At 39.4% G+C, this 24,251-nt stretch overlaps 1 protein-coding gene across 1 annotated transcript in view; it reads right to left on the bottom strand.

Annotated features, from left to right (window-relative positions):
• Nucleotides 1-24,251, bottom strand: part of LOC127654420 (neuron navigator 1-like) — a 79,277-nt gene that overhangs the window by 5,606 nt on the left and 49,420 nt on the right. The window contains exons 8-29 of the mRNA XM_052141605.1: nt 23,273-23,314; nt 23,036-23,190; nt 21,389-21,565; nt 21,151-21,203; nt 20,946-20,969; nt 20,435-20,512; nt 15,660-15,743; nt 12,346-12,457; nt 11,762-11,883; nt 9,539-9,547; nt 8,973-9,133; nt 8,708-8,861; nt 8,218-8,413; nt 6,632-6,723; nt 5,855-5,950; nt 5,565-5,733; nt 2,320-2,555; nt 1,546-1,700; nt 1,381-1,452; nt 1,054-1,250; nt 779-897; nt 464-661 (exon numbers count right to left, since the gene is read on the bottom strand). Coding sequence (XP_051997565.1) covers nt 464-661; nt 779-897; nt 1,054-1,250; nt 1,381-1,452; nt 1,546-1,700; nt 2,320-2,555; nt 5,565-5,733; nt 5,855-5,950; nt 6,632-6,723; nt 8,218-8,413; nt 8,708-8,861; nt 8,973-9,133; nt 9,539-9,547; nt 11,762-11,883; nt 12,346-12,457; nt 15,660-15,743; nt 20,435-20,512; nt 20,946-20,969; nt 21,151-21,203; nt 21,389-21,565; nt 23,036-23,190; nt 23,273-23,314 — 2,701 coding nt within the window. The remainder of the gene's footprint in view (nt 1-463; nt 662-778; nt 898-1,053; nt 1,251-1,380; nt 1,453-1,545; nt 1,701-2,319; nt 2,556-5,564; nt 5,734-5,854; nt 5,951-6,631; nt 6,724-8,217; nt 8,414-8,707; nt 8,862-8,972; nt 9,134-9,538; nt 9,548-11,761; nt 11,884-12,345; nt 12,458-15,659; nt 15,744-20,434; nt 20,513-20,945; nt 20,970-21,150; nt 21,204-21,388; nt 21,566-23,035; nt 23,191-23,272; nt 23,315-24,251) is intronic.

Genomic DNA, 24,251 nt, shown 5'->3' with positions numbered 1-24,251 from the left:
TGGAGACTCTGTGGCCTCTTTCTTCTCACTAATAACATAATGTCTGTGTAAATATAGATTTCATGTCCATTTATTTAGAAAAGTCTTGTAATAAGTGGGATAATGAGCAGCCAGGTGCTCATTTCTAAATAAACACCAACTGAACTCCAATGCAAACCGGAGGTTGAATTCAGCAGTTTCTGGAGACTCTGTGGCCTCTTTCTTCTCACTAATAACAAAATGTCTGCGTAAATACAGATTTTATGTCCATTTATTTAACAATTAGTCTTGTGATATGTGTGATAATGAGCAGCCAGGTGCTTATTTGTGCAAAATAAACACCAACAAAAATCTGTAAGATCACCCTGTTGGGGTTTATTTTGCAATAATGACTGGCGGACAGTACATTATTTCTTACATAATAGGTCGATATTAATTACGATAAATTATTTTGCTCAACCATCAGTCCTAACATATGACTGACCAGTGGATCTGACTCCACGGAGCTGGGTGGAGTCTCTTTATACGGCCTATCGTCTCCAGGCTGACTTGGGCTGCCGGGGCTGGTGCTGGGGGGAGGCAGATGGAAGAGTTTGGCCTGGTCCTGTTGAGCGGAAGGCCACGGTAGGGACCCCCTGACCCAGTCCACTGGATCCTCCCAAACTGACTTCTGCCCATGAACCTACAATCATACAAACAGAACAGCTTCAGAATCATAAATGCACGCAGCAGTACAACTGATATAAGGTTAGTTTAATCAAAAGTTTAACACAGGTCAATGAAAACGACTTTGACCCACCTTAATGCCATCTTTAGCTCCTTCCTGCAGGTATGGAATGATGGAGTGATTCCAAAGATCAATAAACCATGTGCGGAATTCCTCTACTGTGACAGGACAGGACAGGAAGAAACAGGGGCCTAAGGTGACACAGAATGGACAAACATGCATGAAAGTCCATGGATCAATATTTTAGGTTAAAATTAAAATTAATGTATAAAAAGAAACTACACCTGTAACTGAAAGTTTCACAATTTTTTGCCATGATATACCATTCAAATATTTTCAACAATTACCAATGAGAAAATCGGAAGTGCTGTGCTTTTCCAGGAAGGTATGCAGGTGGTACCAGAGTCTGGGCACCCAGTCCAGTACCCGGAGAAGATCTTCATTGCTTACACTCCTGGGATTTTCTGCCTCCATGAGCTTTCTGTGCAAGTAACGCACCAGGAACCCATTTGCTGGCTCCACGTTATTGGAGAACATAACCATTCTGAATGGATAGAACAAGTAAAATAAAAAAAGACACTTTGTGTACATAGAATTGGATAATACATGTATACTCGTGTGTATATATACACTAAATACATTAAAATAAATAATAAAAGTATGAAAATACCCACCTGAAGCTGAGGTGAAGTCCATGGTTTGGTGTCATCTTCACTGGCTGATTGGTTGTTCCTATTATGTATGGACTGAAAAAGGAGACAAAATAGCTCTGAAAACTCAACTTGGAGACCCACTAGTCTTGCCAATATGGAGGAATAAATACTCTAGTATTTACTCACCATTTATGATATTTACAGGTTAAAGCACCATTGACTAGTTCACTGATGGATGCCGCATCATGCACGTCATCCAGGATGACAACCAATGGGACTTCAGCTGTGTTGCTTTCTCGATCAATCTGATTGGCTAGATTGGACAGGTAGAGCTGCAAATCCTGTTGGGATCAAAAGACAAAACCCAATCAAAGTCTTTGTAATCTTTTTATCAAAATCACATGCTTTGCCTCTGAAATGACTTTCCTTTTTGGTTGACATTACATAGGCTGTGGACAGGGAGGGATTACCGACAGGGCCAATGGGGCCAGTGCCCAGGGGCCCTTGACTACCAGGGGGCCCTATCTAGTATCCCCACCCGCTCAACAACTTTTGGCCATGAACAATGAAACCCCTCCCCAACAACTTTTGGAGGGGAGCCCTTGGAGATAATTGGCCCCAGGGCCTTTGCAAGTCATAATCCGTCCCTAGCTGTGTGGGCTACTGAATACTATTAACATATAGTACAGCTAAACATATATTTGGGCATTGTTTTAGCAAACTCTGGCACAGGTCTGTCTCAGTTCCGCTACTTTACATGATCCAATTAATTCCGCTTCACTTGAAAATATCCCATATTGCATTAGTAATCAAAAATAATACCCATTTATTAGATTTTACTGTGATATTTTAAGGGTGTGTCCAAAACAATAAAGAATACTAGCTAACAAGATGCCCATGCTGAGTATCACAAGGCTGTTACCTCTCTATTCTGATTCTAGTCTGATTTTGCCAGTTTACCTTGCAGGACTGGCGGTGCATGTTGAATGTGACAGCGATGGTGGGCGTAACCTCTCGAGTGCTGCGTTCCACCAGGTACTCTGCGAGCTGGTAGGTGAGGTAGGTCTTTCCTGTGCCGCTAGGACCTGATAGGATCAGCCGCCGGTGTTTTAGCAGCAGACTGATGTAATGCTGCATCATGGGTTTGGGTATCAGTGTCTCAAACACGAGAACATCAACACACTTCTCCTTCAGACCTGCAATTACAGGAGACGGTGTGTTAAACGAAAGGACAATATAGTGCAACAGTCTGGTTCCGATAGTAAAAATCACTTTCATTTTCTCTATAGGCGAATTTATTTTTAGTGATAACTTACAGACGTTAACGAATGACCTACTGTACTGTGAGCTCCAAGGTTGTTAATTGATCGTAAATGCTTCTGTTGAAGCCATGAGTCCACATTACTTAAACTTTATTTAAAAAAAGTTCTTACAAGTGGAATTCTTGGTAAAGAACTTCCCGTCAATCCTGAAGGGAAGCAATCCACCAGTCAGAGAGTCACTGTCAACAAAGTGCTCCAAACCAATTCTGCAGCGACCGCCCACTCCCATGATGCACTTTGAATGCAGTCGAGTTGCTGTCTCTACAATCTCAAATTAAGTAGCATATATAATTGAATATTTTGGAATAAAATGAGCAAATATCGTTATAAATAACAACTTCCAAATAATAGTTGTATATTTTTCCATCATTTTTAATTTGATTACGTCATTCGCAATGATTCATGGGATTATAGTTCATTCCTTTCATGAAGGAGATTAAGTAGTCTTGTACCTTTTGTCTTTTTGTCTAATTTTCTAATTCTTTTCTTCAATTCCACATTTTGTTGTGATTCACCTCAGAGCTGGTTGGTTTGGTTCATGGCTAACAACTCTTTTATGAAGGATTTTATAAAATCCCAATGGAAGAAATGAATGGGGAAATTCTGTTACAACATTATATAATTTTTAAATGTTAAAACATAGCTGTGACATATATATGAAAATACATTAATTAATACATATACACTGGTGGCCAAAAGTTTGGAATAATGTACAGATTTTGCTGTTTCGGAAGGAAATTTGTACTTTAATATACCAAATTGGCATTCAACTGATCACAAAGTATAACAGCTTTTTCTAGAAACTCATCAGTCAATCATTGTTTTGAGGAATGAAGGCGATACAATGCTTGAAATTGCCAAAAAAACTGCAGATTTCATCCAAAGGTGAACACTACAGTCTTCAAAGACAAAGGACAACTGTCTCTAACAAGGACAGAAAGAGATGTGGAAGACCAGATGTACAACTAAACAAGAGGATAAGTACATCAGAGACTCTAGTTTGAGAAATAGACGCCTCACATGTCCTCCGCTGACAGCTTCATTGAATTCTACCTGCTAAACTCCAGTTTCATGTACAACAGTAAAGAGAAGACTCAGGACGCCTTATGGGAAGTATCGCAAAGAATAAGCCACTTATGAAACAGAAAAACAAAAAGAAAAGGTTCGAGTGGGCAAAGAAACACAGACATTGGACAACAGATAATTGGAAAAGAGTGTTATGGATTTTAACCCCATTGAGCTTTTGTGGGATCAGTTAGACTGTAAGGTGCGTGAGAAGTGCCTGACAAGACAGACACATCTATGGCAAGTGCTACAGGAAGTGTGGGGTGAAAGGTCACCTGAGTATCTGGACAAACTGGCAGCTTGAATGCCAAGGATCTGCAAAGCTGTCATTGCTGCACATGGAGGATGTTTTGTTATAGAAAAAAACTATGCCTTTTAACAAAACAAATTAACAAAAATAAATCCTGGTAGCTGCCAATATTGGTATAATTACCACATCTGGGTCCCTCTTTCCAGTCTATGTCACTGTATGCACACATGTGTTTGTAAACATAGGAGTTTCCCAAATTAAATAGTACAGGTTGAAATCCTGCTTAGAAATTAGGAGGAATTAGGAGAAACTACGCACATTTTCTAAGGGATAAATGGCCATATGACTTTGTTTCTGGGTGGTCTATAGCATCACACGGCATCAGTACAAACTGCTCTTTAAATAACCCAGAGACCAAGCTTAAAACAGCAAGGAAAGATTGGATGGGGGACTGAGGAAGGGTGTGAATCTTTGGGTGGGTGTGGATCAAACACACCAATTTAGCAGCATGCTGCTTGTCTCTGGTGATGTAAGATTTAAAAAATATAACACTTTGGTGCAGCAAAGGTATTGGTGTTGTTCGTTGACGGTAATTGCAGTTGTGTTACGACATGAAACTAGCACATCTTTATAGGAAATCAGTTGCCTGGGGCAACAAAGAATTGTAAAGTTTATCGGTCACGACACAAAATTAGGTCAAACGATAGTCGATTTTGCAGATAAAGAAACCAAGGTGGTGGAAAAGTACTGATTAAAGAAAATAACTGATTAATAAGCTGATCAACTTAAAGAATGTAAAAAATTTATCGTCTTAGTATTTCCTAACTATTGACGGACAGAGGCCGAACTATAGACTTCTCCATTTCCGGCCACAGCGAAACATGGAGAAATAAACAATCATGTGGTAAATAGTCTGCACTTATATAGCGCCTTTTTTAAACTTAGAGGTTACCAAAGCGCTTTACACTGTGTCCCATTCACACACACACATTCACACTCACACTCATACACCAATGATGGCAGAGCTGTCATGCAAGGTGCTAGCCTGCCATTGGGAGCAACTTGGGGTTCAGTCTCTTGCCCAAGGACACTTCGGCATGTGGAGTCCTGTGGGCTGGGAATCAAACCGCCAACCCTGTGATTAGCAGCCGACCCGCTCTACCACCTGATCCACAGCATCCCCAACATATGACATTTTATTCTAATTATAGGTAGACCGATGTATCAGTCTCACTAATTAATCAATGCAGATCATTGCTTTTTGTAACTATCGGTTATCAGCAAATATCTATGACGATAGTTGTCGATAACCAATAGTTCCAAAAAGCAAATATCTGCACCGATTATTCGGTAAAACCGATATATCGGTCTTCCTCTACCAATCAGAATTACTGTAAATATTCTACAAAGCTGTGTAACAAGTCAAGGGATTTGATAGATAGTTGCAGATATCCATTAGTTCCAAAAAACAAACATCTACACGATATATCGGTCTACCTCTACCAATCACAATTAAATATTCCAGAAAGCCCAAGTTGATTGTTACCCATCAACTTCACTGCACTGACCTTTCAGTGCCACACTGATACAGGTTGAGCCTTTCGTGTAGAGACGTACTGGTGGGGTTTCGGGCGGCTGTGCACCCAAAACCCTCTTGAGATGACTCAGACTGTAGCTGTAGATGGAGTCCTGAGAGAGACCGAGACTAGAACTGGGGTCCACCACTGATAAATACTCCTACAGAGACAGAAAGAGAGGCATCATCTTTTCACGCTCCGTAAGCATGTTGAATTTTGTAGATTTGTCTAGACATGTGAATGTTTCTGTTGCGTAGAAGACGTTAGTTTAGGTCACTCACTTTAAAAACCCGGCTAAGTGCAGAGTCAACAGCAAACCAGTCTGTCCGGCCACTGATTTGCACTGTGCCAATGAAAAACTCCTGCTGTTTGACCTCCTAAGAATGACACATTGTGCTTAAAATGAGCAGATTAAAAAGTTTTGGGTGAACTCACACAACATGTCATTTGACAAATGTGAAATGAAGCAATAAGCCAATCAAAACCATGTTTTACAGTGATATTCCCAGTCTAAAAACCCCTAAACTGTGGTAAAATCACCGTAACACATGGCATCCATGGCCTATATTTATAAATCAGTAGAAACATCAAATGAAAACCAAACTTCTTAATTACATTTAATTACATAAATTAATCACTTAATTTATTAAAATGGAAATTATTAATAATGTTAATACAATTATTTTTAACAATAATTTGTATTATTACATTATTTTAATTATTATTATTAAATTAAAATAATTAATATAATAATAATAATCTATGTAAACTCTTAAATTTTATATTGCATAAAATATTGTAGATCATAAACCAAACTTTGAGTTTTTTGAGTGTCAAGCAACACTTTAATTTATTATTTATTAAATAAAATGTATTCCATATTATCTAATTCAATTTATTAAACATTTTCTGTATATTTATATTTATATTTTTTTAATAGAAATTCAATAGCAATACTCATCCAATCAGTTTTTAAGAGTCAGAAATAACCCTTTTATAATGTATAATATATTGGGTGCTAGATCATTAGTATGCAGATGCTTGTATGAAATACTCACATCTTTAAATAGGTTTTGATTTGGTATGCGAACCACAACTCTGACGAGACTTTCATCCTTTTGCAAAGTCGTGGTGGGGCTTTGAAAGACGTCTGTGAGAAATATAATATAGAGAAGGGAAACACAGAACTTAAAGGATGTGAATTTCTATTTGATGTATTTAATTTAATATTTTAAAAGGTGCACTCATTAATGTTTTTGCACAAAAAAAAAGTTGTTATTATAAAAATAAATTAATAGTAATTTTTAAATATATGTTGGCAGTGGTGGTGGCGTAGTGGGCTAAAGCACATAACTGTTAATCAGAAGGTTGCTGGTTTAAGCCCCACGGCCACCACCATTGTGTCCTTGAGTAAGACACTTAACTCCAGGTTGCTCCGGGGGGATTGTCCCTGTAATAAGTGCACTATAAGTCGCTTTGGATAAAAGCGTCTGCCAAATGCATAAATGTAAATAATCATGACCACTCTCATAAGATGAAAACTCCAGTCATATCAGTAACCTTATAAAACCGATTTGGTAACACTTTATTTTTAGGGATCAGAAATTAGACCCTAAATAATGACCAATAACTGGACTTGTAAGGGACTAGTTATGGGCTTGTTAGGAAGGTAGTATAAGAGATATTTATTAGGCCTTTTTTTTGCTGATTCCTTACCCTTGCCTTATAGACCCTTTATATTTGTGTCTTCCTAACAATTAACTTTTTAGGTGAAAACAAAAGATACCATTATGTGTCTTTTGTAAGTAAGGTGCAAAATACATTATCATTACACTATGTGAATGTGCAACTTACAAGTATAAAATAAATATAGAAGGCACATCTTCTATGCACTAAGGGCAAATAGTTTTAGATGCTATTTTCACACATATTAAAATACTACCATATAGTGTAGGGGCATCACTGAAGTATGTTTATTGTGTTTATTTAGAGTCCCCCAAACACCGTACACCTATCCTGCTTTGTTGAAATACTATCTGCGTTCACCATGTATTTCATACCGTTAAGCTGCACATTCACACAGATTACTGAGAACCTATAAAGGATGCATTTAGCATCAAACTAGCTATGTAGGTGTAGTGGGCTAAAGCACATAACTGGTAATCAGAAGGTTGCTGGTTCAATCCCCACAGATACCACCATTGTGTCCTTGAGCAAGGCACTTAACTCCAGGTTGCTCCGGGGGGATTGTCCCTGTAATAAGTGTCACCATAACTAGTCACTTACAAGTGTAATTATTAGTCATGAATTACTGCCTAATTTCTGATCCCTAAACTAAAGTGTTACCAGCTGTTTTAGTCTAAATGGAGAGGGTCCCCTCATGGGGGCTGCCATCTTGAAATCTCATGACCAGTAGAATATTACTCGCTTAAATCTCAGTAACCGCCTTGTTATTGAACACTTTCACTGATTGATTAAATTAATCCCGGCTAACAACAAATAGTGAATTTCACAATGGCATCGCTAACTGAAAACTATTGCCTTTGAATAATGCTGCCTCCATGTCACTAGGTGTTAGCGTCCAAGATGACATATTAAAAAAAAATACAGAAAGCACCTTTAAGCATGTGTGTTTTCATAAAACGAGTACAAATGGCACCTGGGTAAGGCTCATTTTGTCCTGCGCCAAAGCTTTTGCTGAAAGACGACACTGATTGCCTTGGTGATGAGATGCCCAACGAACCGAGTCCAGATGTCTGGGAGGCGGAGCTTGGTGGATGGGAGGATGGGCCACTGGTCTTCAGCTGGTCATTCTCCGCCTTCAGGTTCTCTACCGTCACCTGCAAATGGCGAAATTTAAACAAAACCTAATTATCGGCCATAAGACATAATATACACTGAATAATGACTTAAAAGCGTGTATTGCTTCAGAAGACAAGTAAATGATAACAGAATGTTTGGTTGAACTATTTCTTTAACCTGTTCTTGCTTTGATTATAGCCTATTTTCAGCCTCAAGCGATGCCTTCGGTATATTGTCCTATTTCCACGAAAACCTCATGTATAAAGGCTTAACTACAACTTCCTTAAGTAAGAAGTTTTATGTGATTAAGTCATGCAAACAGAATCACACACCTGCATGTTGGTCATGGCCTCCTGCAGTTGCTCAAGCTGATGAGCGGAGCTAAGCGCCTCCAAACGAATGTCCGTCAGTTTGCGTTCTTTCTCCCACAGTTCGGTGCGTAACACCTTCACAACCTTCTCATCTTGTTCTATGCCCTCACATGACCTGACGTCAACAAAAACAAAGCTTCATATGTATCATATGCATAACTATAAAGGGTCGAAATGCAAAATGCCTCCAACAGACAGCAATGCACTTGTAAATTGGCCTTCTTACCCTGATGTGGACGCGGAGGCCTTTGCAGGGGCGTTATCGACATCACGGTGGATTTTGGGCGACGAGGGGGCTGATGTGACAGGTGTTGCAATCTCCTCGATATCTGCGTACGATGCTTTGGAACCCTTTTTACTGAAGGCCTTGTTGAAGGAGCTTCTTAACTACATGAACAGCAGAGCAGAGAAATGACGGGTATAACGCATCAACTTTAGAGTAAAGCATATACTTCGTTCTACAGTATAACAGCGGTTACAATAATAACAATTTGGGGGTAAAATGTGTTTGATTATAATGAACATAATGTCACAATGCAAAATAATATCAATTGTCCTAAAACAGGCTTTTTTCCCTTTAGATTTTGAGGTGAAATATACCCCAGATATGTTCTTGACAGGCTTCATGAGCTTGATCCTTTAATGTATTGTATTTTGGATTGTGCACTGTTCTTCTACCCTTAATAAGCCTAATAAAACACAAGATTTATGACAAACGCTATTGACAATTTCTTATATTTTTGGTGAGACAAAAAACTTGTTTTTAAATGAATGGGATGATAATTGACTTACTTCATACACCTGTAAAAGAGGTAACGGGGAAGCATGGGGAAAAGATCAGAATCATAATTAATTGCAACATTGGAGCCGTCCATGACAATAGCAAGCAGTACCACACATCCAACATAACAGTATCTTTGGGATCACAAAATTATTCATAAGGCTGTCGATTAAATGCACCAATTCAGTGCGATTAGTTTTGGTTAATACATTTTGGTTAATAAAGCAAACTATATTGTCCTACTGTTAAGCAGTTCAATGGAAAGGAGGAGGCAAGATCCGGCTTGACAATATAAATAATAGTTTTAGTGATAAACTTAAGACACAAACACACACACATGGCGGTCAGCTGTCCGTAAACGATCTCTCTCTGTCGCACCACCATCCGCAGTCGGCCTTTATCCCTCTCTGAGGCTTAATAGCCTAATAAGGGACCGGATGTGCAGAATCACAACCCGGACCCGGCCCAGCCCTCCGCCCTGTCAAATTCCTCCCTCGTTCTCTCAGGCGGGGGAGCCCCTGGCATGATATACCCCCCTCCCCCCCTTTCACTGGGGGAGGGCGTGCCCTATGCCCCATCTGCCGGCAGGTCATCCCCGCCTTCCTGAATCTGGGAGGGGACAGGGAAACAGAAATAGTTCCTGTAACAGTGTAGTCCCCCCCCCCCAAAACACTGTAAAATTTAAAAGGGAAAAGGTGGCAGTGAGAGAGAGAGAGAGGAGAGATGAAAAAATCCACAAAAAAAAAACACTTACTCGCCGGTTCTCTGATATGCCGTAGCTTGGTCCTCGGCCACGCCTCCTCCCTCTAACGGACGACAGCCGCGCCTTCCGGGCGGATCGGAGGCAGTCCTCCAGCCCCTGGCAGACGGAATGCCCCGCCGCGTTCTCGGGGAACAGAAGGGGTCTCCCCCGCCCCTGGCAGCGGTTCTCCCGCTCCAGACGGTCGGCGGTCTCAGACCCCGCCACGTTTCAGCGGCTGGTAGGGGACTCCTCCGCCCCTGGCAGCGGCCCTGACCACTCCAGGCGGTCAGTTAGGAGCCCCTTCTCCCCTCACGGTCGGCGGCTGCTCCGTTGGGGTGGACGGTAGTGGCGAGAACTCTACTACGGCGTATCCCTCCTTCTTCCCGGGTTTCGGCACCAGTGCACCAGAGGCGAGAACCGGCTTGACAATATAAATAATATTTTACTGAAAAACTTAAACAAAAGACACAAACACACACATGGCGGTCAGCTGCCGTAAACGATCTCTCTCTGTCGCACCACCATCCGCAGTCGGCCTTTGTCCCTCTCGGAGGCTTAATTAGCCTGATAAGGGACCGGGTGTGCAGAATCACCACCCGGCCCCGCCCTCCACCCTGTCACCCCTACCATCGGAGCAATTCAGGCTTAAACATGTTTTCAGCAGGGGGCAGTGAGCGAAACTCCAGCTCTAGAGGCAACTCGTAGCTATACAGACAATAAACAACACTCAGGCTTGCTTAACTTGTGCTATCGCTAACTTGACACAGCAACGTGTTTATGACACGATGCAACTAAAGTGTGACGTCCAAAAGCATCTGTCAATGATTGCTAATGTTCAATAATCTGGAATTAAACAATATATTGCCTTCTAACCCACTTTTTGTATTGTCTTATCAATGCTTTAGTCGTATGCCACAATATTGCAATGCATTTTGGTGGTGTAGTGGTCTAAACCACATAACTGGTAATCTGGTATTCGGAAGGTCACTGGTTCAATCCCCACAGCCACCACCATTGTGTCCTTGAGCAAGACACTTAACTCCAGGTTGCTCCGGGGGGATTGTCCCTGTAATAAGGGCTCTGTAAGTCGCTTTGGATAAAAGCGTCCGCCAAATGCATAAATGTAAATGTAATATATATTTATAATGATTTAATTATTATATATTGAGCTATTGTTATTTGTGGGGCTTCTTAGCAAATGTTTAAATATGTGATTCATTAATCGGCACATCATCAGTTAACTGACTGACAGCCCTAATTATTCTTTGTCATTACACGTGTCTTAATGTCTGATGATTTCATTTGCAGTGTGCACCCCTTGTTGTGTTTGTAACGTGGGAGCTGGTTTATCGCTGGTCCAAGGTCTACCAGAACTAGCTAGCTGGACTGGCCCCACTAGAAGGTAGTCCAATTGGTCAACAGTTTAGACCAGCTAAGAACAATCTAAAACTGGATTTTCCAGCAGGAATTTCCTGTCCCTTATTTTCCTCACCCAGCTCTTCTTCTTCTTTTTCTTGGCGTCTTGTTCCTTCAGACTGCCAGCACTGGAGTGACTGGTGATGCTGTTCAGACTGCAGATGCTCTCTGACGAGTTCTGCCGGTCAATCTGCAGCTCTGAGGGGGAAAATGTGTCATTAAGAAGACGCTTTATCCAAAGTGATTTACAGTATATTTATTACTGGAACAAGAAAAAAAAAAAATCTAAAATCTTTTAGAATTACAATTGTTTTTATTTATTTTTTACACTCAAAAATAAATAAATAAATCATTTAGAGATTTATGCATTTCAATTTCAGAACAAAATTCTATCAAATTGAAATGCGTTATATTTACTAAAACAAACAATAAAACTTAATATTTTAAGTTTTATTAATTAAACTTTGCACAATTCAATTAGATGGAATTTTGTTATGAAACTGAAATGCGTGAATCTTAAAAATAGGCAAAAATATTTTTTGAGTGCAAGAACAATAAGCAAGTTAAACAAAGAAATGGCGTTTAATGCAATGCTGTTATTTGAAAATGTAAATAAATATTTCGCCAACTTGCACAAATAGTCATGCTTCAGATCCAAACCTTTGGGTGTGATTTCAGGGTTATTGAGAGCCCCTTGAATGATGGTCTGCGCCTCTGTGTTCTTGGCCTGCAGTACCTCTATGGTTTCCTTCAGGTCCTGTAGCTCAGAATCCTAAAATCAGAACAGGACGATCATAAATGAGGTTTAAAGTTCTCATAAAAAAATTAATAATAAAATAAAATTATCAAGCAAATTCCTAAAAAAAATAAAAATAATCCTTCTGCGACAACATAAAAGGGAGACGGAGGCTGTCACACATTTTACCCAGCTGGTATTTCTCAGAGAAGATATACAGTGGGTACGGAAAGTATTCAGACCCCCTTACATTTTTCACTCTTTGTTATATTGCAGCCATCCATCCATCCATCCATCTTCAACCGCTTATCCGAAGTCGGGTCGCGGGGGCAGCTGCTCCAGCAGGGGGCCCCAAACTTCCCTATCCCGAGCCACATTAACCAGCTCTGACTGGGCTGACCCGAGCGTTCCCAGGCCAGTGTGGAGATGTAATCTCTCCACCTAGTCCTGGGTCTTCCCCGAGGCCTCCTCCCAGCTGGACGTGCCTGAAACACCTCCCTAGGGAGACGGCCAGGGGGCATCCTTACCAGATGCCCAAACCACCTCAACTGACTCCTTTCAACGCAAAGGAGCAGCGGCTCTACTCCGAGCTCCTCACGGATGACTGAGCTCCTCACCCTATCTCTAAGGGAGAAGCCCGCCACCCTTCTGAGGAAGCCCATTTCGGCCGCTTGTACTCGCGACCTAGTTCTTTCGGTCATGACCCAACCTTCATGACCATAGGTGAGGGTAGGAACAAAAATTGACCGGTAGATCGAGAGCTTTGCCTTTCGGCTCAGCTCTCTTTTCGTGACAACGGTGCGATAGAGCGAGTGCAATACCGCCCCTGCTGCCCCGATTCTCCGGCCAACCTCCCGCTCCATTGTCCCCTCACTCGTGAACAAGACCCCGAGGTACTTGAACTCCTTCACTTGGGGCAAAACCTCATTCCCTACCTGGAGTACGCACTCCATCGGTTTCCTGCTGAGAACCATGGCCTCAGATTTAGAGGTGCTATTGCAGCCATTTGCTAAAATAATTTAAGTTCATTTTTTTCCTCATTATTTTACACACAGCAACCCATATTGACAGAAAAACACAGAATTGTTGACATTTTTGCACATTTATTAAAAAAGAAAAACTGAAATATCACATGGTCCTAAGTATTCAGACCCTTTGCTGTGACACTCATATATTTAACTCAGGTGCTGTCCATTTCTTCTGATCATCCTTGAGATGGTTCTACACCTTCAACTGAGTCCAGCTGTGTTTGATTATACTGATTGGACTTGATTAGGAAAGCCACACACCTGTCTATATAAGACCTTACAGCTCACAGTGCATGTCAGTGCAAATGAGAATCATGAGGTCAAAGGAACTGCCTGAAGAGCTCAGAGACAGAATTGTGGCAAGGCACAGATCTGGCCAAGGTTACAAAACAATTTCTGCTGCCCTTAAGGTTCATAAGAGCACAGTGGCCTCCATAATCCTTAAATGGAAGACGTTTGGGACGACCAGAACCCTTCCTAGAGCTGGCCGTCCGGCCAAACTGAGCTATCGGGGGAGAAGAGCCTTGGTGAGAGAGGTAAAGAAGAACCCAAAGATCACTGTGGCTGAGCTCCAGAGATGCAGTCGGGAGATGGGAGAAAGTTGTAGTAAGTCAACCATCACTGCAGCCATCCACCAGTCGGGGCTTTATGGCAGAGTGGCCCGACGGAAGCCTCTCCTCAGTGCAAGACACATGAAAGCCCGCATGGTGTTTGCTAAAAAACACCTGAAGGACTCCAAGATGGTGATAAATAAGATTCTCTGGTCTGATGAGACCAAGATAGGATGTGTGGAGAAAACCAGGCACTGCTCATCACCTGTCCAATACAGTCTCAACAGTGAAGCATGGTGGTGGCAGCATCATGCTGTGGGGGTGTTTTTCAGCTGCAGGGACAGGACGACTGGTTGCAATCGAGGGAAAGATGAATGCGGCCAGTACAGGGATATCCTGGACGAAAACCTTCTCCAGAGTGCTCTGGACCTCAGACTGGGCCGAAGCTTCACCTTCCAACAAGACAATGACCCCAAGCACACCGCTAAAATAACGAAGGAGTGGCTTCACAACAACTCCGTGACTGTTCTTGAATGGCCCAGCCAGAGCCCTGACTTAAACCCAATTGAGCATCTCTGGAGAGACCTGAAAATGGCTGTCCACCAACGTTTACCATCCAACCTGACAGAACTGGAGAGGATCTGCAAGGAGGAATGGCAGAGGATACCCAAATCCAGACCCAAAAAGACTCATGGCTGTATTAGATCAAAAGGGTGCTTCTACTAAATACTGAACAATGGGTCTGAATACTTAGGACCATGTGATATTTCAGTTTTTCTTTTTTAATAAATGTGCAAAAATGTCAACAATTCTGTGTTTTTCTGTCAATATGGGGTGCTGTGTGTACAATAATGAGGAAAAAAAATGAAATTAAATGATTTTAGCAAATGGCTGCAATATAACAAGGAGTGAAAAATTTAAGGGGGTCTGAATACTTTCCGTACCCACTGTATATATATATATATATAAATAAAAGTAGATTTCTCCATAGCAACATAATGTACCTTAGCAATCATTTTTGTATCATTTTTATTTTTTTACATTTTCACTGTACTTGCCCAGTAAAAAGGAACAGTTCAATAGCATGGCATGTTGTCACACATAATGGGGCATGTTGTCACAATGGAGCTCGCCCCTAAAAAATGGGTGCAGGTTTCATGTGAACATTGTAGGGGGACAGTGGAATGTTTTCCAACTATCCCACCACCAAAATAAAATCTACACCTCTCTTTAGATCTACACCTGCATTAAACAGAATTGTATCTGCTTTTAAGCACAATTTAAAAAGTTACACAACTATGAAGCACGAAACAATTCATGAAACAACAAAAGTGACATACAAAATATATAAAACATGGTTTGGGCCAACAAATATTGTACTTGATAAATACCAAGAGGTATAACAAAAATATGATAGCAGAGACAGTTTACTTCAGAGGATAGCTTGCATCAAATTATTCTAATTTAAGAGGGTTTTGAATTAAGTGTTTGAAGTATTGCAACTGAGCCCCTGTGACAACTTCCCCATTGTTTTTTAGCACAGCTGGAAGGCTGTATTGACCAATTGGCATGAAGGACTGGAAATATCAATTTTCTAAAAGTATATCAGTTCTGAAGACGTCCTTTTCAGAACATTTGAGCACTATGTGGAACACTAACCTTCTGCTCTGAAGTGTCTGATAGACTTTGCAGTCGTGCAGTCATGAGCGTCAGACTCTGTTCGAACGCCGCCACCAGGTTTGCCTGCAGACAGGTGCATGTTAGTGTTTGAAATATGCCACGGATCATTACTCACGTCACAACAGAGACGCACCACACACAATCACTCAGACGTGTGTGTATCCAGCTGGACTGGGAAAACACAACAAGCAAGGACAAGAATAGAGCTGTGGAAATAGTTTAATAGAAGGACAATGAAGAAGAGACCATGTGCTGGACACTGGACAGGACGAAGACATAAGGTTGCCATATAAAACACACACGCAATAGAAAGTGTGTGTGTGTGTGTGTGTGTGTGAGTGAGAGAGAAATATGCAATTCACTTGGTTAATAGCTACCATGCTATCTGGCTCTGATACTGCTAACGCATGCTAATGCTTTATAAATCAAATTACATACAAAACAAAAACCTTTTCTTATTTAATTCTCTATTTGTGCATCATTTATTTTTCGTACTTTCCAAATGCCATTTATGTGCAGATTTATAAATATGATAAAATTATGATAATCTAAAAAAATGAAAATAAATAAACAACCATTTCAATATATATTGTGTGAAAATAATTTGTCAATTTTTGAAAAATTACAACAGACTCACAGTTGTGATGTTATTTCCACCACACCATTTTTTTCCCCCAAAATTTTTTTATTTTTTTATTTTGTGTACTTGTTAACCAAGTGGACAAAAGTGTCAATGAAGAGCATGCTTGAGATGAAACATGGGACCAGTTATTTTAGTAGAAAACTAAGATAATATCACTTGTGAGCAGAATATTTTACTTTGGCATTATGTCCATTCCATTCATACCTTTCATTTTCACGCATAAAAGTGTGAAACTACTATTTAATTGTGTGCATTTAGGATAAATAAAATGTTAGCAATAAAGTTAGCCTTAGCAACATAAAGAAGTCAGTCATTTTATTTCAGAAATGTAAAAAAAAAAAAATTCCATCAGAATCATTTCCAGCACATGATAGAATTTGGAAATGAAACTATAGTGGGAATTTTCATGACTTAAAAAAACCCCACAGATCTCCTGTGATACACACACACACACACACACACACACACACATACACACACACACACACACACATACACTCACACACACACACACACACACACACACGTTGTGTTTCCATGTTTTATGGGGACTTTCCATAGACATAATGGTTTTTATACTGTACAAACTTTATATTCTATCCCCTAAACCTAACCCTACCCCTAAACCTAACCCTCACAGAAAACTTTCTGCATTTTTACATTTTCAAAAAACATAATTTAGTATGATTTACAAGCTATTTAAATTACGGGGACACTAGAAATGTCCTCATAAATCACATTTATAGCATAATAGCCTTGTAATTACCAGTCATAAACCACATAAACATGCGCGCACACACACACATGCGTGCGCGCGCACTGTTCGTAGACAAAAAATAAATAAAAGTGAGTGCATCATTTATTACATTTTTTTTAACCACAGTGCTAAAAGTGTCTGAAGTTGAAAAAACACCTGCACAATTTGCCTATGTATGTAATTCTTTACAAAACTACAACTTACATTTTATAATGAACGTCTGACTTTGGTGGTGTATATTCACCATAGAAATGTCTTTTCAATGGGAGCCCTGGTGTTTATTTCTGTTTATAGCGTCTCATGAGCCCCCTTACAGCACCCAGCATCAATCACACTGAACAACAAAATGACACCATCAACACGTGTCCAGATGACTCACACGACATCATCAGTCAGCATCAAACTAAGAACGGGGAGCTTGCAAAAGGGGGACAGATACATGCAACAGCGACGGGCGGAGCTGCGAGTGACAGCCCAACAAACCTGGCCTGTCTGCAACCGCCAGCAGCCCGCAGGAAGCAGCCAGTCATCAAAGGCCAGGGGAAGATGTCAGCCGAGAGAGAGGGACAGTGCTGTTAGGACCATAGGGCCATGATACTCATCCACACACACAAGCAGCCATACAATGGCCCCGGAAAATAATTAGACACTTAAGCCGCACTAAAAAATGTCTGGATGTCTTATTTTAAGAGCGCTAGCACTAAGTGCAGCGCTATGCTTTAAGTCATAAGCGCAAAGTCAGTGGCATGGCAATGAAGATTTGTTATTTATGTGCAAGCATGCGCTAATGGGATGAGACATGCGCAATTTAATTGGGAGGTTCTTCTCCGGTTATTGCACATTCTGCATCCTATAATATAGTCCATTCCCTCAAGCACCAGCGATATTAACAAAGACAGCACATTCATCAGAAGTTGTTAGTGTAAATTGACTGTATGCAATGAATTAGAAGAAATTAAATATTTCCATGCCAGTGACGTGCTCCTTTTATAAGCATAAAACGTGTGATTCTCGTCACCTCTTAATTCTTAATTTGGGATGGAAATCAGTTATACCAGCATCTTAACCCTTACCCAGACATTTTTTATCATTATACTTAATCCAATTGGAATAAAATACTTTGACATAGTTCACATTTGGTAAATGAAAACATAAAATCATGTGTTCCCGGTCAAAAATGACCGTCTATTGTAAATGAATGGATTCGATGACAAAATACAAAACTGTAATACTGAGCTTTCATGTGTAATGTTATATCTAATCATAAAACTTTGTTGTCATGGCAACGTAGTGCCAGTAAACCCTGTAACCCCGTTAAGCAATTTTATTGCACTATAATAATGTTAACAGGTATAATGTTTATGTCTTTTGGCTTTATGTTTGTGTATTTTTTTATACTAAATTGATTTGTTTTATGTTGTTATCTCATTTGAAGATCCAAAGGCAACCTGATTAAACACAAAATACAGTTTTCAAATATATATATTGTTTTATTGAAGCAAAAAAGTTATCCAACATCAATATCACCCATGTGAAAAACTAACTGCCCCCTTAAACTTCATAGCTGGTTGTGCCACCTTTAGCAGCAACAACTGCAAACGCTTCTGATAACTGGAGATCAGTCTTTCACAACACTGTTGGGGAATGTTGTCCCACTCTTCTTTGCAGAACTGCTTTAGTTCAGCCACATTGGAGGGTTTTCGAGTATGAACTGCCCGTTTCAGGTCCTGCTCCAGCATCTAAATCAGGTTCAAGTCAGGACTTTGTCTAGGCCACTCCAAAACTTAAATTTAGCTTCTTTTGAGCCATTCAGAGATGGACTTACTCCTATGCTTTGGATCATTGTCTTGCTGCATAATCCAGTTGCGCTTGAGCTTCAACTTACAGGCTGATGACGGGACGTTCTCCTTTAGGATTGTCTGGTAGAGAGCTGAATTCATGTTTCCCTCAATTATTGTAAGTAAATGGTAAATGGTCTGCACTTATATAGCGCCTTTTTAACCTTAGCGGTATTCAAAGCGCTTTACACTGTGACTCATTCACCCATTTACACACACACACTCATACACCAATGGCGGCAGAGCTGCCATGCAAGGTGCTAGCCTGCCATTGGGAGCAACTTGGGGTTCAGTGTCTTGCCACTTCGGCATGTGGCCGTCGTGTGGGCCGGGAATCAAACCACCAACCCTGTGATTAGTGGCCGACCCGCACTACCGCCTGAGCCACAGCCTGAAGCAGCAAAGCATCCCCACACCATCACACTAACACCACCATGCTTGACCGTAGGTATGATGTTCTTTTTGTGTAAATCTGTGTTTGATTTACGCCAGATGTAACGGGACCCCTGTCTTCCAAACAGGTCCTCTATGAATCATCAGTCCACAAAACATTCATACAGGGGCGGCTGTGGCTCAGATGTTAGAGTGGGTTGGCTACCAATCGCAGGGTTGGTGGTTCGAATCCCGGCCCACACGGCTCCACATGCCGAAGTGTCCTTGGGCAAAACACTGAACTCCGAGTTGCTCCCAATGGCAGGCTAGCGCCTTACATAGCAGCTCTGCTGCCATTGGTGTATGAATGTGAGTGTGAATGGGTGATTGGGACACAAGTGTAAAGCGCTTTGGTAACCTCTAAGGTTAATTAAAAAAAAAGCGCTATATAAGTGCATAGATTTGACCATTCTCCCAAAAGCTTTGAGGATCATCAAGGTGGTCATTCTGATAGTGGGGTCATGAACAGTGACCCTTATTGATGCAATAGAGACGCCTGCAGTTCCTTAGATGTTGTCCGTGGCTTTTTTGTGACTTCCTGGAGGAGTCGTCACTTGGAGGAATATTGGAAGGTCAGCCACTTCTGGGAAGGTTCACTACTGTGTCAAATTTTCTCCATTTGGAGATAATGGCTCCCAGAGCCTTTGAAATAGCTTTGTAACCCTTCCCAGACTGATGTATTTCAATCACCTCTTTCCTCATCATTTCAGGAATTTCTTTAGACCTTGGCATAGCTGCTGAAAAAGTTCTATATCGGTGCTTGAACAGGGCTGGCAGTAATCAGGACTGGGTGTGTCTAGTCCAGCGGAATCCCATTATGAATGTGGTTTCATAGATTTGGGGATTTAGTAACTAAGGGGGCAAATACATTTTCACACAGGCCCAGTTGGTATTGGATATCTTTTATGCTTCAATAAATAACATTATCATTTAAAAACTGTATTTTGCATTTACGCAGATGGAAAAGTATCGGTCATTGTTAGTTCATGTTTATTAATGTTAACAAATGTAACCTTTTTGTAAAGTGTTGGACAATGAATGGTTCTATAAACAGTGGTAATAGTGTGTGTGTTTCTGCACGTACGTTAGCTGAGAGTCGCGTGGTCAGATTGGCCACTTTATCCTGAGAAGACTCCAGCTCGCGCCTCAATATCCGGATTTGCTGGGATGTAAAAAGTTAGAAACATTAAAAACCCAAGTACAACATTACGCTATTTGCAAAACACTGGCATTTACAGTCAGTGAAAATATCCATTTAAGGTTAAAATAGAATTTAAACTAGTATGAAAAGCCATTTCAATGACATCATAATAGTGATACAAGTTTAGAATGTATGATGTGTCCATATGCATGATATCTTAGATATTGTGTTTTCAAAACACTAGCATAGTCACTAAAAATCATTTAAAGCTTAAAGATATCATTCACGTTGAAGTGTAATTTTTCCAACATTTAAATTCTCCTACACCAGTTAAATGTGCAGAGACAACTAGAAGTCATTTCCAGGTTATGGCAAAAATGATTGTCAAACAGGTGAACTGAATGGCAGAAAAGCTGTGAGAAAGGCTGATAAAGGAGTGTAGAGAAAGTCTTACCTCTCCTTGCACTCTCTCTTCAGTCTGAGAATGCATGATACAGAGATGGAGATAAGACCGAGAAAAGGTAAGCAAGGCAAGTTCACAAATGAGGTCAGTAGAGAAAAAGAGGTCTGTGTTATGGAAACTGCAGGCTAGGGGTTTTGTTTACAAAGTTTAGGGGTGGTCTCAAATATTCTCTCATATTGTGAACGTTTTTATTTACCGAAGAATAGTTGGATGAAGCGTTGGAGGCCAAAGACAGCACAGAACCGTGGACTGAGAGAGCAAAATTGTAGAGAAAACATGAGGTTAATATGATGAACTATAGTTTAGTTCACTTTCATAAACTGTCTTTGCTTTATTTTTAAGGGTTTGTTACGTTTGTGTTTCGCTATTGAGCATAACTGCCATCTTTGCATGTCAAATCATGATGAAATATGTTTATGAATTATGTTCCCTACCATCTTCTCCAGGCTCTCGGAAGGATCCGGAGCGCATCATGCTTTTTGGTCGGTCGGCGAGAGAGAGTGAGCTGCCCAGAGGAGATGTGCCGTACAGATCATAACCAATGTCATTCACTGGGATACTGTTGGAGCGAGTGATCTGGGAACAAGAGCCTGAACTCGGGATTGGTGCCACTGTGGAGAGCATTCAGTAGTTTGATCAATAAAAATGATCTCTTTAATGCAAAGTTGTCCTTGTATTTTGTATGTTGCAATAAATGTAAGCATAGGCTGCTACTTTGAAGTAGCTAAAATATAAGACAGTTTTGATTTGTTTTGATTCCAGTATTTTCATATATTTTCAGTGTTATTTTATAGTAATGATGACTGCACTATTATTATAAAATATTAATTAACAATGAGTACCAATGTCTAAACTTCTGACTAGTAGTGTATATAGCATCATATCCATTAAATAAACAAATACAAGTAAATGATAAAAATAGATTACAAGGTACAAAATAAAAAAGAATAATACTAATAATAATAAAGATAATGATAATAATAATAATAATTATTATTATTATTATTATTATTGCGTGACCATGCATTTGCCAATGTGAAAAATCTTACCAAAAATTATCATAAATAAATACAATAAAAATTGGTAAACAAATTATTTCAAAGTTTCATGAAAAATAAAATCCTATGATATTTTAACAATTAAAAATAAAAGAACAAAATACAAGTAAATTGAAAAAAAATTAAATAATAATGATAATATTAATCTAACAAAATTTAACATCTTTATATTAATATTTATTACTAATTATCATATAATAATAATTATATAATTATTATTAATTTTATAATTATGTGACCATGTTTCAGCCAGTCTGTGAATTATCCAACCTAGAATAATTATGCTTAATAAACCGGGTAAACCCAAAGTTTCATAAAAATATTATTCAATGATTTTTGAAACTCAGAAAACAAGTGAATGGTAAAATGTAATTAAAAGGTATAAAGTGGGAAACTAAATAATTATAATAATAATAACTATTGAAAATCATCTTAATAAAATGTTTAAATGAATATTATTATGAATAACTATCACATAATAATTAAATTGTTATTATTATTATTATTATTATTATTATTATTGTGTGACCATGTGCCAGCCAATCTGCGAATCATTTTATTATAAAAAAACATGTTTTATAAAACATGTAAAAATTAATTTTCATAAAAAATATGATTTTATGATCCTTTGGAAATTAAGAGTTTAATCCATTTCATAGACAGAAAACAAGTTCATGTTAAAATTGAATGACAAGGTACAAAGTGGAAAATAAAATAATAATAATTAACAATATTAATCTTAAAACAATTGTAATAAAACTTGTTAATAATAAATATAATAATAATTATTATTATTATTGTGTGACATGTATCAGCCAATCAGTGAATCATCCTACCATGGAAATGATGTTCAGTTTAGAGGCTCTCCATCTATTTTTGTCATTTAGATATATACAAAAACACATGAATGGCTACATTTCAATAAAATAACTGGAATAAATAAATGGTGGCTCTTTTGTTGGCACCAAACAAAAAAAGATAAAACTAAATGTATGACCCCTTTAATTAGCTGAACACACTCACCGACATTAGTTGGCGGTGTTTTCCCAATGAAAGGCTGTGTGACGTGTGTGGGTGAAGGCAGCTGGGGCAGACTCTCCGAATCAGTCATGGACATGATCGTGTGGGAATGCCGGCGATCCCTCCCTTCTTCCTCTGATTGGTCATTGCCATAGCAACTGTGGAAGACACCATAACATACGTTAGGAAATTATTAAACTGCATAACTGTACTAGTTAAATTTAGATGAAATAAATGTACCTGAAGCCTTTCTTGGGTAGAGTGTTTCTATCAGTTTGTAAACTGGGAAGGGTAGAAAGTGGCACACATAAATACCTCAACCCGAACTAACATGTTTAGTATTAAACACATATTCATTCCAATAAATTTAATGTAATAATTGTATCCAATTCCATCTCTATTGTTTGTTTGGAAATTTAATGCATATTAAAATTAATAAGTGTTAACCCTCAAAAGAAAAGAAAAAATTTGCCTGATAATTTTCATACTGGTCCAGGCTGGTTCAGTAATAGTATAGCTAGAAGACCAGTATAGTCATGTTGCTGACCAGCTAAACTTAGCTAGTAAAGCTGGTACCAGCATAGTCTTTCTGGTAAAGCATTTCGATCGTCAACCAAGGAAGTCTTTTTTAAAACATCTATTTAAAGGTATAGTTCACCCAAAAATGAAAACTCACTATGTACACATAATTGAAAATGCAATATATATATATACATACACACACACACACACACACACAATGGGCACTTTATTAGGTACACCTGTACATCTACTTATTCACGCAATGATCTAATCAGCCAATCATGTGGCAGCAGTGTAATGTACAAAATCATCCAGATATGGTCAGGTGTTTTAGTTAATGTTCACATCAACCATCAGAATGGGGAAAAATGTGCTCTCAGTGATTTAGACCATGGCATGATTGTTGGTATCTGACGGGCTGATTTGAGCATTTCTGTAACTGCTGATCTCCTGGGATTTGACCGTTGAGTGTACAGTATGTTTATATATAACTATTTTAATATGTACTATCTAATACATAACCCCCCCCCCCCCCCAGGACCAATGGCCTTATGCGCTAAATTAAATTAAACTAAATTACATAGCTGCGTACTCCAGGTAGGGAAGGAGGTATTGCCCCATTTGACTTGCTCTATCGCACCGCTGTCACGAAAAGAGAGCTTAGCCGAAAGGCAAAGCTCTCGATCTACCAGTCAAA

The sequence above is a fragment of the Xyrauchen texanus genome, chromosome 13, assembly GCF_025860055.1.
Source record: "Xyrauchen texanus isolate HMW12.3.18 chromosome 13, RBS_HiC_50CHRs, whole genome shotgun sequence".
NCBI classification, from domain to species: Eukaryota; Metazoa; Chordata; class Actinopteri; order Cypriniformes; family Catostomidae; genus Xyrauchen; species Xyrauchen texanus.
The sequence above is the reverse complement of the archived record's forward strand: the minus strand, read 5'-3'. Positions and strand labels throughout refer to the sequence as shown.